This window comes from Aedes albopictus, chromosome 2 (genome assembly GCF_035046485.1).
Source record: "Aedes albopictus strain Foshan chromosome 2, AalbF5, whole genome shotgun sequence".
Lineage (NCBI taxonomy): Eukaryota > Metazoa > Arthropoda > Insecta > Diptera > Culicidae > Aedes > Aedes albopictus.
The window spans coordinates 120,861,057-120,877,602 of NC_085137.1; the positions used below are offsets into that span (position 1 = coordinate 120,861,057).

At 36.6% G+C, this 16,546-nt stretch overlaps 1 protein-coding gene across 13 annotated transcripts in view; it reads left to right on the top strand.

Moving 5' to 3' along the window:
- Window positions 1-16,546, top strand: part of LOC109419933 (thioester-containing protein 1 allele R1) — an 88,360-nt gene that overhangs the window by 57,414 nt on the left and 14,400 nt on the right. Inside the window, exon 8 of one of the 13 annotated variants that reach the window (XM_062850298.1) lies at window positions 6,948-7,158. The exons of 10 other annotated variants lie outside the window; for them this stretch is intronic. In XM_062850298.1, the coding sequence (XP_062706282.1) occupies window positions 6,948-7,158 (211 nt within the window). Of the gene's footprint in view, window positions 1-6,947; window positions 7,159-14,659; window positions 14,868-15,215; window positions 15,388-16,546 lie in introns of all 13 variants that reach the window. 2 more of the 13 variants (XM_029853054.2, XM_029853061.2) reach the window with 2 other exon arrangements.

Below are 16,546 nucleotides of genomic sequence, written 5' to 3' on the forward strand. Positions count from 1 at the left end.
TTTATATAGCTACTTTTGTTAGTGAGGAAATTCGTTCAGGAAGTCCACCAGAGAATCAATCTTTCAAATTTTGTTCAGGAATTGCTCTAAGAATTGAAAACTCCTGCCAGAATGTGTCCAGGAACTTCTACATGGAATTATCCAGAAAACTCTGCATAAATTCCTCCAGGATTTCAAAATAGAGATTTTTTCAGAATTTTCTCACAAATCCCTTCGGATCACTGTGAGAATTTCTATGCGAATTCTTTAGGGATTTATTCAGAAATGTTTCCTAAGAATTTCTACTGGAATTTCTTTAGAAATATCTCGAGTTTTTTTGTTTTCAAAGGATCTTTACAGAAGCTTATCCAGGCGTTTTTAAAGTACTTCTTCTGAAATTCTTCAGAAATATGTCCACAAATTGCTTCAGGAATACTTCCAGAAATGCTTGCAGCGATAGCTACATAAAATCAAAAGTCCTGAAATTTTCCCATGGATTTCTTCAGAAAATATTCCACGTTTTCATTAAGGAATTTTCTTAAAGAATTTCTTCGTGAATTTTCTTAAAGTTTATATAATTTACTTTTCTAGGAATTCCGCCCAATGCTTTTCCGGAGAATTTTCCTAAGAAGTTTTTCAAAACTTCCTGCTGGGATTTCTTCAGAAATTTCCCACGGTTTTTTCAGACATTCTTCTGGAGATTCATTCGAAAGTACTTCCTGAGATTTTATTTACAGAATTTTTACTGGAGATTTCTTGAAAAAATCCTTCACAGATTACGACATTTTTCAGAAACTCCCACTCGGATATATTCTGATATTCTGTCAGGGACTCATTCAAAAATATCTTCAGAGACTTCTTCAGAGTTTAAGGAATTTCTTCCGAAATTTCAGTGCAGGATTTCTTCAACAGTTCCTTCATGGAGTTTTACAGAAATTAATCGAAAATTTTCTTTAAAAAATCTAACAATTTTTTTTTGAATTCTTAAAAAGCATCCTTCTAGAACCCCATGAGAAATTCCAAAGAAATCCCCGGATGATTGTGTATCATAACTTTGGAGATTCCTAGAAAAAATTCTTGAAACTTTTCTAGAGCGAATCTTGGATAAAAAAATCCTGGGATAACTCCTTAAGATACGTTGAAATAACTACCTGAAAATGGTCCTCAAGATATGTCCCTTATTCCTGAATAAACTTCAGGATAACTACCTACTCAATTCCTAGAGAAAAATCGAGAAAAACTTCTTGAGAACTCGATTCGATGGTAGTTGCGACTGGAACTTGATGTTAACTTGAGAACTTTGAAATTTATTTCAATGAAAAATTGCTTGAGATATTTCTGATAGGAGTCGTGCTGATATCCGTTAAGAAATTTCTGATGGAATCTCATAAAAATGTCTGCCAAAATTGCAGATAAATATCCTGATGGATTTTTTTTTAAATCCATCAATAAATTTCTGAGGGATCACTGGAGGAATTTCTCAAGGAATCCTTAGAAGAACTCTTGGAAATATCTCTGCAGGAATTCATAGAGGAGTTGTTTATACATTTTCAGCGATAATTACATAAAAATCTTTGAAGGAAAACTTCTGAAGGAAATCTGTGTGAGCTACGGAAGGTTAAGCCAATGTCTGAGTATGTTTTGAACCAGGTATTTCAACTAAAATCTAAGAAAGGGCTCTAAATTTCTGGAAATTTCATTTTTACGATTAATTGAACACTTTGGACTTGTTTCTTTATAGAAATTTACTTCATCATATGCGTTAATTCTCGTCATATCAGACGAAAAATAGCCGATAATTCCATAAGTTACAACTTATCTTCGCCAATGACTCATCAGATGGAAGTAAAACTATGTAGACTATCAACCCCCTAGAGCATTGGAAATCCAATAATTATGTAAAATTTCACTCAACTTACGATTTTACATTTTTTATCGTCTTGCGTATGCCGAAGGCAACCGCACCAACTAGACGACTTGTTCTTCATCGCCGTTCAGTTTTCATTTCGCCAGATGAACTTGTTGAACCAACCTTTAATTCAGACCCCCCTCTGTGGAACTTAAAAGTTGTTTTTCACTGTTACAAACAGGGATGCCAGGTGAAATTTTCAAATGTCCTCACAAGGCACGCTAAAATGTCTTCACATGTCTTCACACCCCATATTGTGGCTTTAGTATAAAATTGATGTTTAAAAGTTAAAATCAAAATTTTTGTTTAAAATCAAAATTTATGTTCTCACTTGGCTTTGCATGAAGGAATAAACCATGAGGTCATCTAACAATAATGCATGGTTCTCCAGAAATTCCATGATAATTTTAAGGGGTTTTCCTGAAAATTCCTAAACAAGCTCCTGGAATTTATTTCTATGAGTTGCACAAAAAAACGGGAATTTATCCAGGAACTTCTTCGTGAATTCCTCGGAAATTCCCCCAGAAAGTCCTCGCGAATACCTTCAGAAGATCCCAGGAGTTCTTCCGGATTTCCTGCAGAAGATCCTCAGCAAATCCTCCAGTCCTGGAGATCCTCGGGAGTTCCCCCAAAGATCCTCAGGAATTCCTCTAGAATTCTTCGAGAACTCCTCTAGGAGTTCCTCTGGAATTCTTTCAGGACTTTCTCGGGAATTCCTCGAGGAGCTTTTAGGAAATTTCTCCACGAGTTCTTCGCGAAATTCTCTAGGAGTTCATCGGGGATTCCTCTAGGAGCTCTGTAGGAATTCCACCAGCAGATCCTCGGGAACTCCTCCAGAAGAAGGAGTTTCTCGAGAATTTATCCTGGAGATCCTTTGAGATCCTCCAGGAAATTATCAGCAATTCTTACAGAAGTTCCTTGGGAATTCCTATTGGAGTTCCTCGGGATTTTTTCCAGTAGTTTATCGGGAATTACTCGAGAATCCCTCCATGAATTTCTTGAAAAGTTTGTCGGGAAGTCCTCCTTTAGATCCTCGTTAATTCCTCCAGGCAATCTTTGGGAATTCCTGCAGAATTTCTCCTGAAGATCCTCGAAAGTTCCTCCATGAGTTCCTCGAGATTACCTCCATAAGTTTGGCAAGAATTCGTTCAGAAATTGCCCGAGATTATTTCAGGAGCTCCTCGGCATTTTTTCCAAAAGTTCCCTAACAATTCCTCCAGGAATTCTTTGGGAATTCTTCCAGGAGTTCCTCGGAAATTCCTACAGGAGTTCTTCGGGAATTTCTTTAGGACTTTATCGGGAATTCCTCTAAGAGATCGTAAGGATTTCATGCAGGAGTTCTTCGGAAATTTTTCCTGGAGTTTTGAGAATACCAGCTGGAGAACCTCGAGAGTTCCATCAGTAGATTCTCGTAAATTCCTCCAGCAGTGCCAGGATAACTCCTTTAGATGATCATCGAAAAATCCTCCAGGAGTTTTCCTCAGGAGATCCATGCAAATCCTTCAGGAAATCGACTCGCATTTCTCCAAAAGATGGTCAACAATTCCTCCAGAGATCCTCTGGAATTTCTACAGTAGATATTAGGTAAATTCTTTCCCGAAGTTCTTCGAAAATTCTTGCAGGAGTTCCTCTGGAATTCCTCCAGAAATTCAAGGATGTTTTCGATCACCTGGCAATCATTTGACTCATTTATCCATAACTCAGTTCAGAAGCATAATATTGAAATGAGATGTTCGGCAACCTTGTAGATAAGTGTTTTTCCTACAATTATCACCAAGGACGCCATATCCTAACTCTCATATATGCGGCGTGAGAGCGCTAGTACCACTTACTCAAACTAAACGATCGAAAAATCCGATCGTTCAGTATGAGTAAGTATTACTAACACTTTTACGCCGTAAATATAAGAGTTAGAATGTGGCGTCCTTGGTGATAATTATAGGGAAAACAATAATCTACGAGTTTGTCGAACATCACATTTTAATATTAGGCTTCTGAACTGAGTTATAGACAAATGAGTCAAATGATTGCCAGATGATCGAAAACATCCTTGCGAGAAGTTTATTGAGAATTCCTTCAGAAATTCCTTAAAAAATTTCTAGGGAATCCCTCCAAGAATTCCTTGAGCAGCTTTTCATAGTTTCTCGAGGTTCTTTTCCGGAAGTTCCTCGGGAATTCCTCTTGGTCCCCAGAAAACATACTCCAGGGGTTTCCTGGGAATTCCCTACGATTTCCTGGAGGTATTTATATGTATATCCAGATGAATTTCTCTCCTGATACATTTCCCAAAAATTTCCTGAAAGAATTTCCGAGAAAATGCTATTGGGATTCTCGATGAACTTTTGGAAAATCCTTTGAGAAGTATAAAGAAACTTGTGGAGGAATTTACGAAACTCCAAGATACCTTCTCCTAGAGGCATACTCGAAAATCCCTTGAAATAGGAACTTCTAGAGAAATCCCCAAAAAAAACTCCTGGAAAAAAATTCCAAAGAACTCCAGGAGCAACTCCCGAGGAACTTCTTTAAAAATTCCAAGGAATACATGGAGCAATTTTCCAAGGAACTTTATAGCAACTCCTATGGGAATTCTAGAGGATCTCATAAAGGAATTCTCAAGGAATTCCTGGGAAATTCCTGAAAAAGTTGTTGGCAAATTCCTGGAGAAATTCTCGAGGAAATTCTGGAGAAAATTCCGAGGAATTCATGTAGAATTTCCCGAGGAACTCCTGGAAGAGTTTTCGAGGAACTCCTGGAGGATCTCCCGAGGAACTCTTCAAAGAATTCTTGAGGAACACCTAAAGGAATTCTCAAAGAACTTCTGAAGTAATTTCTGAGAAACTTCTGGAGAAACTCTTTTGGAACTCCAGAATGAATTCCAGGCAACTCCTAGTGGAATTCCTGAGGCATTTCTGGTGGAATTCTTGAGGAATTTATGATGGAATTCCTGAGGAACTCTGGAAGAATTCCCGAGGAACTCATGGAGGAAAGGAATACTCGAGGAACTTCTAGAGGAATTTCTAAGGAGCTCCAAAGGAATTCCAGAGGGGAGAATTTCTGAGGAACTCTTGGAGGATTAACTGAGAAATTCTTAAAGGAATTCCCGAGGAACTTGTAGAGGAGCTCCGAGGAATTTCCGAGGGATTCCTTGAAGAAATTCTCGAGGAATTCTTAAAGGTATTCTGTAGGAGCTTCTTGAGGAATTCCCGCGGAACTCCTGAAAGAATTTTCAAAGAACTGCTGGAGTAGTTACCGATGAACTCCTGCAAGAATTACCAAGGAACTCCTGGAGGAATTCCCGAGGAACTCCTAAAATAATTCTCGTGGAACACCCAAAGGAATTCTACAGGAACTTTTGAAGAAATTCCCAAGAAACTCTCGGAGAAATTCCCTTGGAACTCCATGATGAATTCCCGAGGAACTCCCGGAAAAAAATCCGAGAGAGGTTTTCTCGAGGAACTCATGGAAGAATTTCCGAGCAACCCCTGAAGGAATTCTCGAGGAACACCTAATTCCCGAAGAACTCCAGGATGAACTCCCAAGGAACTCCTGTAGGAATTTTCGAGGCTTTCCTGAAAAAAAAACGACAAACTCCTGGAGGAATTCCCGAGGAACTGAAACAATTCCTAAGGTACTCCAGGTGGAATATCCGAGGAAAACCTGGAAGAATTCCTGAGAAACTTTTGAAGGTATTCCTGATGAAATCCTGAAGAAATTCACGTGGAACTCCTAGAGAAACTCTCGAACGACTACTGGGGAAATCTTAACAGGCTTGGACAAATCTTCGAACATGTCTGCGGAAAATTCTGGATGAAGCTCTGTTTAAAATTCAAATGAAGTTCTGAGGAGAATTTCCGAAAAAAAAATCATTGGTGATAATTCTGGAAGCAATCTCTGTTTTTAGATTTTTTTTTCAAAATTAGAGAATACCCAGTTGAATTCCCAGAGGAGTTTTATTGTAGAAAATTTTATTTTCTATAAACAATTGCTGATGAAAAATTATGTCAATAGTTCAGTATACTTCCTAAAAGTTCCATGAAATGGTGGTCGTCTAATTTGATTCGTATTCTAACTAAAAACTGCGTCAAAATTTCCGCCAAGAAGTTTAAAATTTTATTTGCCTACAAAAATTGATACGCATTTCATCTAAAATTGTTCCAAGATTTTAATTATTGGTTAAGATTAACAACATGAACAAATTCACAAATTCAAAAGTCTTCACAAAATTTGAAATGTCTTCCATATGTCTTCACAAAAATAAATGTCTTCACAGAAGTTCAAATGTCTTCGAATCGAAGACATGTCTTCACATCTGGCATCCCTGGTTACAAAATGCAGCCATCGCTGTTCAATAAATCAAATCAATCGCTTTCCCATCGGTCAAATGTTTGTAAATTTGCAGTGTGCAAATGTGTGCGTGGATTTTCTGCATACGAACATCGTTTTTCACAACCACTGAGAAAGTATGCGAAGCATTTGACGGACTTTTCGAATAAACACCTACGCAGCGTTACCAGATCTACGGAAATTTCCGTAGATCTACGGAACTGCGCTTATTTTACGGAACTACGGATCCGTAGAATAAATCTACAGAAAACCCGGTTTTTATACGGAAACCTACGGAAAGCTACGGGAAATCTACGGATTTTCAACCTAAATCTACGGAATAAAAATTCTGAAATTCTCCCCCCCGCTCATCAATTTTCATCTACGGAAGCACTCGCGAAAAAATCTGACATCACTGCACCTACGGTCAAATCATACCTTCCAACCATCCTATGTTCCATCCATAGTGTCACGTAGGAGGTGTGCCGGAAATTGAACTCAGGTTGTGTCTGAAATAGACGAGGACTTGGCGGAAACAGAATTTGAGAACTATTATACATTATTGATTACATTAGTTCATAGTCCACATAGAAAAGTTTTATCTAAAGTTTGTATTTAACGTTCGAACGTGTACCCAGCTACTGGATTCGTATTGTCGGTCATTCCGTAACATCGATCAACACACTGAAAATCACCCTTGTTTATCCTATCCTCAATATCTCTCCGCCATACACAGCAACTTTTCCGATGTATCGCCGACCTGTTGAGATTTCTAATCGTGGCTTTTTGCGTGGTAAAGTGCGCAACAAAATTTCGATGCCATTACCGCAACTATCAGCAATGCCCGCAGCTGCAATGAGAAAAAAAGTTTCGTCTGCTGTAGCCCCGGTTGTCCCCGTAGTGAGGAAAACCTTCCCGGAAACGTGGCTTTGGGAGACTGTTGGCAGGTTGGTTTTCGTAAATGTAGTAGTTGAGGGGATGATGTAGACCTCCATGTGGGATTGAATCTCTCTAGCATGACTGCATGCGAAATCAAAATGTTTGTTCGTTTCATGAAATGGTTCAATAACATTTAGAATTCAACATACCCCATTTTTATCGGCAAGAATTGTTCAATGTAGTTATATTCATTTGGGTAGACCATTCAATAAATGTTCTCCATGATCCCATCCATGGTTGCAACGCATGAAAATATATTACATTACTCGCCAAACCAGATGCGACATACGTGTATGCTAACTGAACATCAACAGCATTATTATGACTAAACACAAGGAAGGGACATTGTGATCGTTTTGTCAGGTTATGTTTTACTACCGTCGTTGGAAGTGACAATGGGTCAGAGGGGCGAGATCGGGTCAAAACATTATCTGAAACATCTCATTAAATATTGCGAATATCGTATCAAAAATTTGATGGTGTCTTCCTCGCACTCGCCAGCAGTTGCTGTCAAAAAGTTAGGTTTCTAGAGTATTTAGATAATTTTTAATAAATCATTGAAAAATGCTTGAAATTAAGGCCTTTTTAAAATGTTACTTTTGAGGCTCTACACTCAAACCTCAGTTTAGGTAACGAGTCAGGACTGCCTAAATAGAATTTTTACTTAAATAGATTCATTACCTAAATGGGTTCAGTTCATTACCTAAATGGATTTCAAGGTTATGAAGCAGTTTGAGATGAGCAAGCAACTTGCCGATGCAAAGGGAGGTGTAAAGGCTTTCAAATGTAAAAGGGGGAGAGTCAGAGGAATTTCAAGGGAGTTTTTGAGGGGGTCAAAGGCGTTTCCAGGCGTTTTAGGGCGTTTCGGAGCATTTCAGGAAGTTTCAGAGGTATTTTAGGGGCTTCAGAGGCTTTCAGGTGCGTTTCACATGGATATGTTTTCAGAAGCGTTTCAAGGCGTTTCAGGAGGTTTCAGAGAGGTTTTATGGGCCTTCAGAAACTCAGGTGAGTTTTACGGAGGTTTCATGGGGGTTTTATGGGCCTTCAGAAACTCAGGTGAGTTTTACGGAGGTTTCATGGGGGTTTCAGAGGCGTTCACAGCGTTTTAAAGTGTTTCAATGCGTTTCAGGGCGTTTTATGGCCTTTCAGGAGGTTTCAGGAGGTTTAAGGGTGCTTTCACAGGTGATTTTGACGAAGATTTCATAGGGGTTTTAGATGCGTTTCAAAGCATTTCAAGGCATTTCAGGGCGTTTAAAAGCGTTTCTGGACGAGTCATGAGGTATAAGGGGGGGCTTAAGGGATTTCAGAGGCTCGCAGGTGAATTTCACGGAGGCTTCATGAGGGTTTCAGAGGCTTTTCAAATCGTTTCAAGGCGTTAGAGACAATCAACTACGTTGGTAGATCAAGCAAGTTCGTGGAGATCCTCAAACTGACAATGAACTCACCAATTGATAGCACATAGCTACATGAGGCTGTTTAAGCATAAATTATATTCATAATGCTCCAATAGATCACTGATTATGCTTGTACAATCATAGAACTCACCACTTTAAAGAACATAGATGCCTGAGGCTGTGTGAGTATAAACCTCATTCTAAATGCTCTTAGATACAAGTAGCAGCCCTCTTAGGTTCGATCAACTATACTTAAGGAGTTCTTGGAGACCCTTAAAAATCTTTGAACTCAAAACTTGATAGATCATAGTTATTATTATTATCATACTTGAGGTTGCGTGATTATGAACCTTAGTCGTAAATCTCTTAGAGACAACCAAATACGTTGATAGATTCGATGATCTATACTCAAGGAAGTTTTTGGAGATCCTCCATCGAACAAAGAACTCATCACTTGACAACACATAGCAACATAATGCTGTGTAAGCATTAATTTCATTCATGATGCTCCAATTCCAAAAGATCACTGATTATGCTTGTAGAGCAGATGGCCTTAACTCCAGGGAATTCTCGGAGCAGGTTCATCATATAACCCACCACTTGATAGATCATAGATGCCTGAGGCTGTGTGAGTATATAAACCTCGTTCTTAATGCTTTTAGATACAACTAGTAGCCCGCGTTAATTCGATGACCTATACACAAGGGAGTTCTTGGAGACCCCAAAAGATTCTTCGAACTCAATACTTGATAGATCATAGTTACCTGAGGTTGTGTGAGTATGAACCTTAGTCGTAAATCTCTTAGAGACAACCATATACTTTAGTAGAACCGAATACCTATACTCAAGGAAATTCTTGGAGATCCTCAAACTGACAACGAACTCACCACTTGACAGCACCCTAGTAGCACACATGTTCTGGAAATGCATATGCAACTCTTATAGGACTAAATTTAGTCATACAAGAGTTGCATATACATTTGAAGAACATGTGTGCTACTAGGGCACATAGTTGCATGAGGCTATGCAAGCATAAATTTTATTCATAATACTCAAATAGATCACTGGTTACGCTTGTAGATCAGATGGCCTTAACTCTAGGGAATTGTCGGATATGCTATACAATTATATAGAACCCACCACTTGATAGAACAAGTGATAAAACATAGATGCGTGGGGCTGTGTGAGTATAAACCTCATTCTTAATGCTCTTAGATACAACTAGTAGCCCGCGTTGATTCGATGACCTATACTCAAGGGAGTCCTAGAAGAATCATTGATAGATCCGATGACCTATACGCAAGGACGTTCTTGGAGATCCTCAAACTGACAACGAATTCATTACTTGACAACACATACCAATAGATCGTTGTTTACGCTTGTATATCAAGTGGCCTTGACTCCAGACAGTTCTCGGATATTCTTAAACTTTCAACCCTCGAATACTCCGTAATCATCCCTTAACTCTTAATTCTGATTTTTTTTTCGTAAACCAACTTCATCTGTAATCTTGAGTACTTCAACTGCTTTGAACATAATCAAATTCCTAAAGGGATTTTACCTAAATGGAACCTACCTAAATGGAGGTTTTAGTATATAAAACATCACACTTTTAGGTGGATTGATACTTTTTAGAATCCCAAACTTATAGCCATCATATAATATAGTATTGGTAAGTAGACTACTTATTTCCCATTACTCCCTGAAGTTTCACCAGAGGTTTTAGGTTTTATGATTTATGTTTAAATATTTTTATGTTTTTTCCATTATTTTTTATTTTCCGAGTATCTTTAAGGATACCAATTTTAGAATTTATTCAACTCAATGGCATCTACAAGGTAACCAAACCAGTTTTTCAATGATAAAAATAAATTCACTTTAAGAGACACCAAAAAATATTTTGAGATATGCAGAACAGTCTTAAATGTCATCCAAAAATATAAAAGTTTTGATTGCCCAGGAAAGAAAAAAAAAACACAAAAATACTCAAACTATACCCCGTCTAAAGGTGGGGTTGGGTAATACAGTATTGAAACCATTTTGTTTGAATTCTTAAGAATATTGAGCAATTATCAGGTTTACAGAAATTTACAGACATGTCTTGTCATTATTGGTAAATCTGAATGATTCTGAAGAATTAAAAAGTGGAAACTTCTTGGGAACAGTTTAGGTACAGTTCAGGCAAAATTCCTAGGAGCATCTTTAATAAGTTAACACAACATCTTCAAAGTATGGCTGAGGGAATCCCAAGATGCTCTTTCAGACTTGGCTAACAAACATTGTAAACTGTAAGTAAAAATAATGAAAGATTTCTAGCTCTAGCTCCAGGAGCCCTTCTTAAAAAACGAAGATTTTACAGCAATATTCTTGATAAATAGTGTAGAAGTTATTTTGTTATTCTGAAAGAATATTTCCGATTATATTTGAAAAAGTTTGGTCAAATTTTACAAAGAAATTTCTAGAGAGATTGCTGAATGTATGTTTTAATTTTCTTTATAAACTACGGAAAGAATTACAAAATCGTTTTTTTTAGAATTTGAACTACCTAAAGAACCATAAAATACTTATTTTGCCATGCGTGCCGATATATTTCTACTCAGCCATTCCATAGAAAATTAATAATAGGATACTCCGAATGTCGTAATAATAGGTGGATTTGTAGCTCCTCAATAATAATCAGCCCCGTATTTTTTAATTCGTCGTTGGAGTGACCAACTTTAAGATAGGATGGTACAAAAAATCAATATTTTTAAACCTAAATTGTTCAAAAATCATAAGTTTTGAACCGATTTGATTTTTTTTTAATAATTATAAATTGTAGTTTTAAGAAAAAAAAAAAAGTTGAATAAGCCACATTATGTTTAGTCGCATCAAATTTGTAAGAATATCGTTTTATTTTCACTTTTTCGTGCTCTTGGGACCAAAGGCTACCCTGTTTTTTATGCTTTTATCAGAAAATGTGTCGCAACATATAAAAAATAACATGTTTGAATTTAGTTATCGAAATTTGATTTAAAAAAGGCATATTTTTTATCACTACATAGCTACTCTTAAAGTGTATTATATTGTATATCCTCATAAAACTATGCATTGCATTTATGAGTATTTCACGACGTTTTTTTGTATCCAGAGTTTTATAAAAATTCAAATAATCAAAAATCAATAAAGTTTCTTATATTTCAAAAAAAAAAAAAAAGAAATCGAACCTCAAACACTATTGAACATATATCTCTAAATTATTGATATGTTACGCAAAAATTTCTAAATTTTTTAATGAAAATATAAATGTGTGGTTCCTCTTCGGTCCTGAGACTACAAAATATCTTGCATTCTGTATAAATATTTTTCAAAAAAAAAATAGAATTTTAAAATTGGTCAAGAGAGTTATCATTTTTTGAAAATTCTGTTGTATTTGTGTATTTTGTAGTTCTGAAAAATTGTGATTTTTTGGACCAAAAATATGAATTTAGTTATTTTCGTTGAACTTAACCCACCAAGTATCACAACATTTGGAGTTGCACTATTGCGGTTTTAAATGGAATAGCTGTATTAAGGGACTGATGTGTTCTGGTTTGGCCGTACCATAGTTCTATTAGCCGAAGAAAGCGAAATATCATGCTGAAGGTTCTATAGTAAATATAGCTAAAATTCAATTCTTCAGGAAAATGCAATTTTTCAAACACTGACTAACGAAAGTTTGTAATAATTAAACAACGATTGAAACTATTAGTGGGACGGGACGAACCAGCCAAGGGCTGAAAATCTCGTTAATACAAACAATAATAATAACTACTAGTGGGCCATATTATAATTTATTTCAAAATCTGTTCGTGGGCCGCACATTACCTACTTGAGAATATCAAACTGCTTGAAATTAAAAAGAAAAATCATCAAAAATTTAATTTGGAACAAAAAAAAAAAAATTCTTTGATATTTAAAAATATTGCTAGGAATTTCTATAAATTTTCATATAAAATGTTCAAGGAAGTAACCAAGCTCTTATGCTCACAAAATTCATTTCCGTTGAAGTTTATTGCAGTTAATTTGGATATTATTCTACCAGCAGTACAGCGATTTATTTATTTATTTTTCTTCAGTTTATCAAATTCACCTTATGAATAAAAAAAATAAATCAGAGACTGTTTCATAAATTTCATTATAAATGGAAATATAGCATTCGCTTATTCTGTAAAAAAATCGCTTAAAATATTAAAAATACTTAAAATTCTTCAAGAAAATCATTTTGATTTATTACAGAAATATTTCCAGGAAATTGTTCCCAAATTGATTGTAGCAGAATTTTCTTTAGAAATATATAACCAATCAACATATTTTTTCTTATGACTACCTGTAAGAATTTCTGTTATTTCATTTAAAATCCTCCTGAGGTAATTATTTTAAATCTATTTTTTTTTTGCTATTTTTGAAAGGATTTCGCTAGTGTTCTATCTGAATGTTTGGTTGGTTCCCTTCACATGTTAGCAATGCAATGTCTATTCATTTTCCTACACAATTTTCTCTTGAAACTTTATCAGATATGCTTATAGGAATTTCACCAGGAGTTTTTTGGGGTATTTACGAAAGCAAAATATTCCATGGAAAAATACACTTTCAAGATCTACAAATTGCTTAAGAGACTTATGAACTCGTGGGAACTTAATCGTAGGGGATTTTCTTTTTTACCGTACGGGTTAGGGCCGAAGGGTATCAGATTTTCATGAAACTTTTTCCACAGGCATGAGCCCTGCCGTATAATATAGGCTTACATGGTCATTTTTCACATAATTGGTCATAACTTAGGAAAGAAAAAGAAGTACATTCCAAAAATTTCAGCTATCAAACCTTCTCAAAAATATGTTTTTGAAGATTTTCGACGAATTCGGGCATAGTTTTTCCGGTTTTTCTTTATGAATTTACTCAACGGTGGAAAATTTTGTGGAAAACTTTTTTCACTTCTTATTTTCTTTGGATTCCTAAGAAAATTTGTTTTTTTTTTTTCATTAAAAATATTTGTTTCTGCGATGCTTTGTTCTTGGGTTATGATTCAAAAAAAAAGCTTATATGGCAGATTTGAACATTTTCAGCTAAATTGGACATAACTTAAAAATTAAAAAAAGTGCATTTCAAAAATTTCAGCAATTAAAGCTTATGAAAAAATTTCTCAAATGTTTTTTTTTTAAATTTTAGTTTTTCCGGCTTTATTTACGAATTTTATCGACTGTGGAAAGTTTTGTGTAAAACTTTGTCCAGTTCATATTTTTTGGATTTCTGAGAAAATTGTCTTTCATTTCTTCCTAAAAAAACTTTGTTTTTACGATGCTTCGTTCTTGAGTTATGGTTTTTTAAAGTAAGTAGTATCAGGGGAAAACTTTTTTTTTTGTTTTTGATGGTCCACACTTCGCTCCGTTGAACATACGCCGAATGAAGCATCCTTCTCCACTTCTGAATATGTGGGTCCGCTGGTCCGCTTCCAGGTTCCGCTACCAGGTCCACTGGTGTGATGGTTAAAGCGCATGCCTATCACGCCGAGGACCTGGGATCGAATCCCCCTCCCGACAAACTCACAAAATGTGAGTTCTTCCTTCGGAAGGGAAGTAAAGCGTGGGTCCCGAGATGAACTAGCCCTGGGCTAAAAATCTCGTTGATGCAGAAAAACAAAACAACAAACAGCTTCTGAATATTGAATACTTATTTTCGTCCTTCATCCTTCCGGCATCCTTGTGACGTGACCAGCCCAACTCAGCCTGGCGTGTTTTATTAGCTTGAATGATAATATCTTTATCGTAATATGCTCGGTATAACTCCCGAGGTAGCTTCACGCCGAGTATTGTACCAGTTTTCTAAAGGCTCCTTCAAGTGCAATGTAGTTGTTCAACAAACTCGAGAACGTAGCATTAAGCTCCAATCCGTCTAAGGTTACGGAGGACGCCGAAACCTCATCCTCTTTCAGCCTAATCAGTTTCAGCGGAACACAATGCTCTACTATTATCTACCTTGCGTTGCTTTTCTGCGAAAAACTTTTTGAGTATGTCTCCCTTGAGTTCACATCGACCTTTGCATGTTAGAAAATTTAGATTACCTAGTTCTCAACACTTTTATGTACATTTTTATCCAGTGTATGCCCACTATCCGATATATTTCAATATGATGGGCCCAGCCCTTGCGGTTGGTGGGACGGTTGCGTTGTCAGCACCGTCTGCATCAGCATTTTCCGGAGTAATGAGTGGACCCCCAGCGGCTTTTGGTGCTGCTGCACCACCACCGGTTGTACCGGTTATGAGGAAGACCTTCCCGGAATCTTGGCTATGGGAGACGGCGGTGAGGTTAGTTTTGGAAGCGATTATGTAGTATGGGGTTGCTAACATGTGTACATGTTGGTTCCATGAAGAATGTCATTAACTATTTTCATCCGTAGTTTTTTGTGAAGATGTTTCGTGGTTCAATTCTAATGTATCATCAGAATTCATGCGAATGGGGAAATATAAAACTTTGATAAGTTATTGTTTTCACAATGACACCATAGTACGAATTCTAGTGACTATTGTATACAATAATGGAATACTGCACGAGCACTATTTACAATGGTGCAAACATTTCCAAATATTCGTTTTGAAACTGCCCAACTGGTAGCATGTACCACCCAACATCAACTAAAATCACCATCATTCTAGCTCTACAGATACTCAAGAAGCATCATCGCGTACCAGTGTTCATGCTAGAATCGGCTGACGTCGATGTTGTCGATGGTCCTGCTCTGGCTAACAGAGTCTCATTTGGGTCATCGATGGAACCTACCATTCGTAAATCGTTTCCGGAAAGTTGGATCTGGGATCATTTTGATGGGTTTGTGTTAATCAAAGATTTTGATACTTCATTACTCCTTTTCTCTTGTATGTGTCTAATTGATTGGATGTATGGTTTAGTCTAACATCGTTACATTGTAACTAACTGTATATTTCACACATTTCATTCATTATTCTAGGTCCAATGCGATAAAAACTTTCAATTTGAAAATACTAGTGTGATTTGTAACTACTCATTTTCCACTAGTTTGTCGTCCAGCATTCATATTTGTATCTACATATGTCATAACTTCAATTTTATTAACTTATGGTCAATAAAAAATTCAGAAACAGAAAATTGAGGAAATTGATAGTGTAGAAAGCATAGGATCGGTAGCGGCGTCTTCCCAAAAAATTTCTCCCATTCAAGCGTGCACTAACCAGATGTTTTCGGGGAATTCTACATTTTGTCTAACCAGAAGAGTTAAGGCGCCACCGACCAAGACCCTTCCCCAACTCGAGGGACAGGATGGTTATTTTCTCGATACATGGACATCCAAGGAGGACACATGAAGCCAGTGGATTGAGGCTCGATCGGCATGGGTCGATCGAGATTCCGCAGATTTTTTCAGTTAGAAAACATTTCGCACCGGTGTGGTTCTACGACAGTGAAAACAAGTAAATAATCCGCTGAAGGGAATTTATGTTTTGTTTGTGGGAGAGCACCAAGATGGGTTTGTTGCTGTGGTTTGCACCAGGTTGGAGAGCTTAGGATAAGGCACACATCTTGGGAATCTAGTATTTACAAAAAAAAAAAAACAAACCAAAATTTTCGTAATTGCATTATTTTTGATTGCTTTCATTTGCAGCTAGGTCTTCTGTATTGGCCTGTCATCCACCTAGGCTTGTTATTGGTGAAATGTCTTTCCAAAAAATATGGGAATCTTATTTGGGTCACTACAAAAAAAAACAGATTTTTTTAGTTTTCTATATTCTTAAAATTTCCGAAGAAAAAAAAATACCACGGCATCACGGTAGATCCGAGCACATTCATCCACTGTATGTCCACCGCAATTTATTGATTTTCTTGAATTAGAACTGGTTTTTCTTGCAATCGAGCTAATTTTATTTTTTGGATTCAAAACCACGTATTTTCGAAACAGTAGACTAAATTTGCAAAAAAAAAAAAATGGGCATTAAGTTGATGTACATTAGCGTGG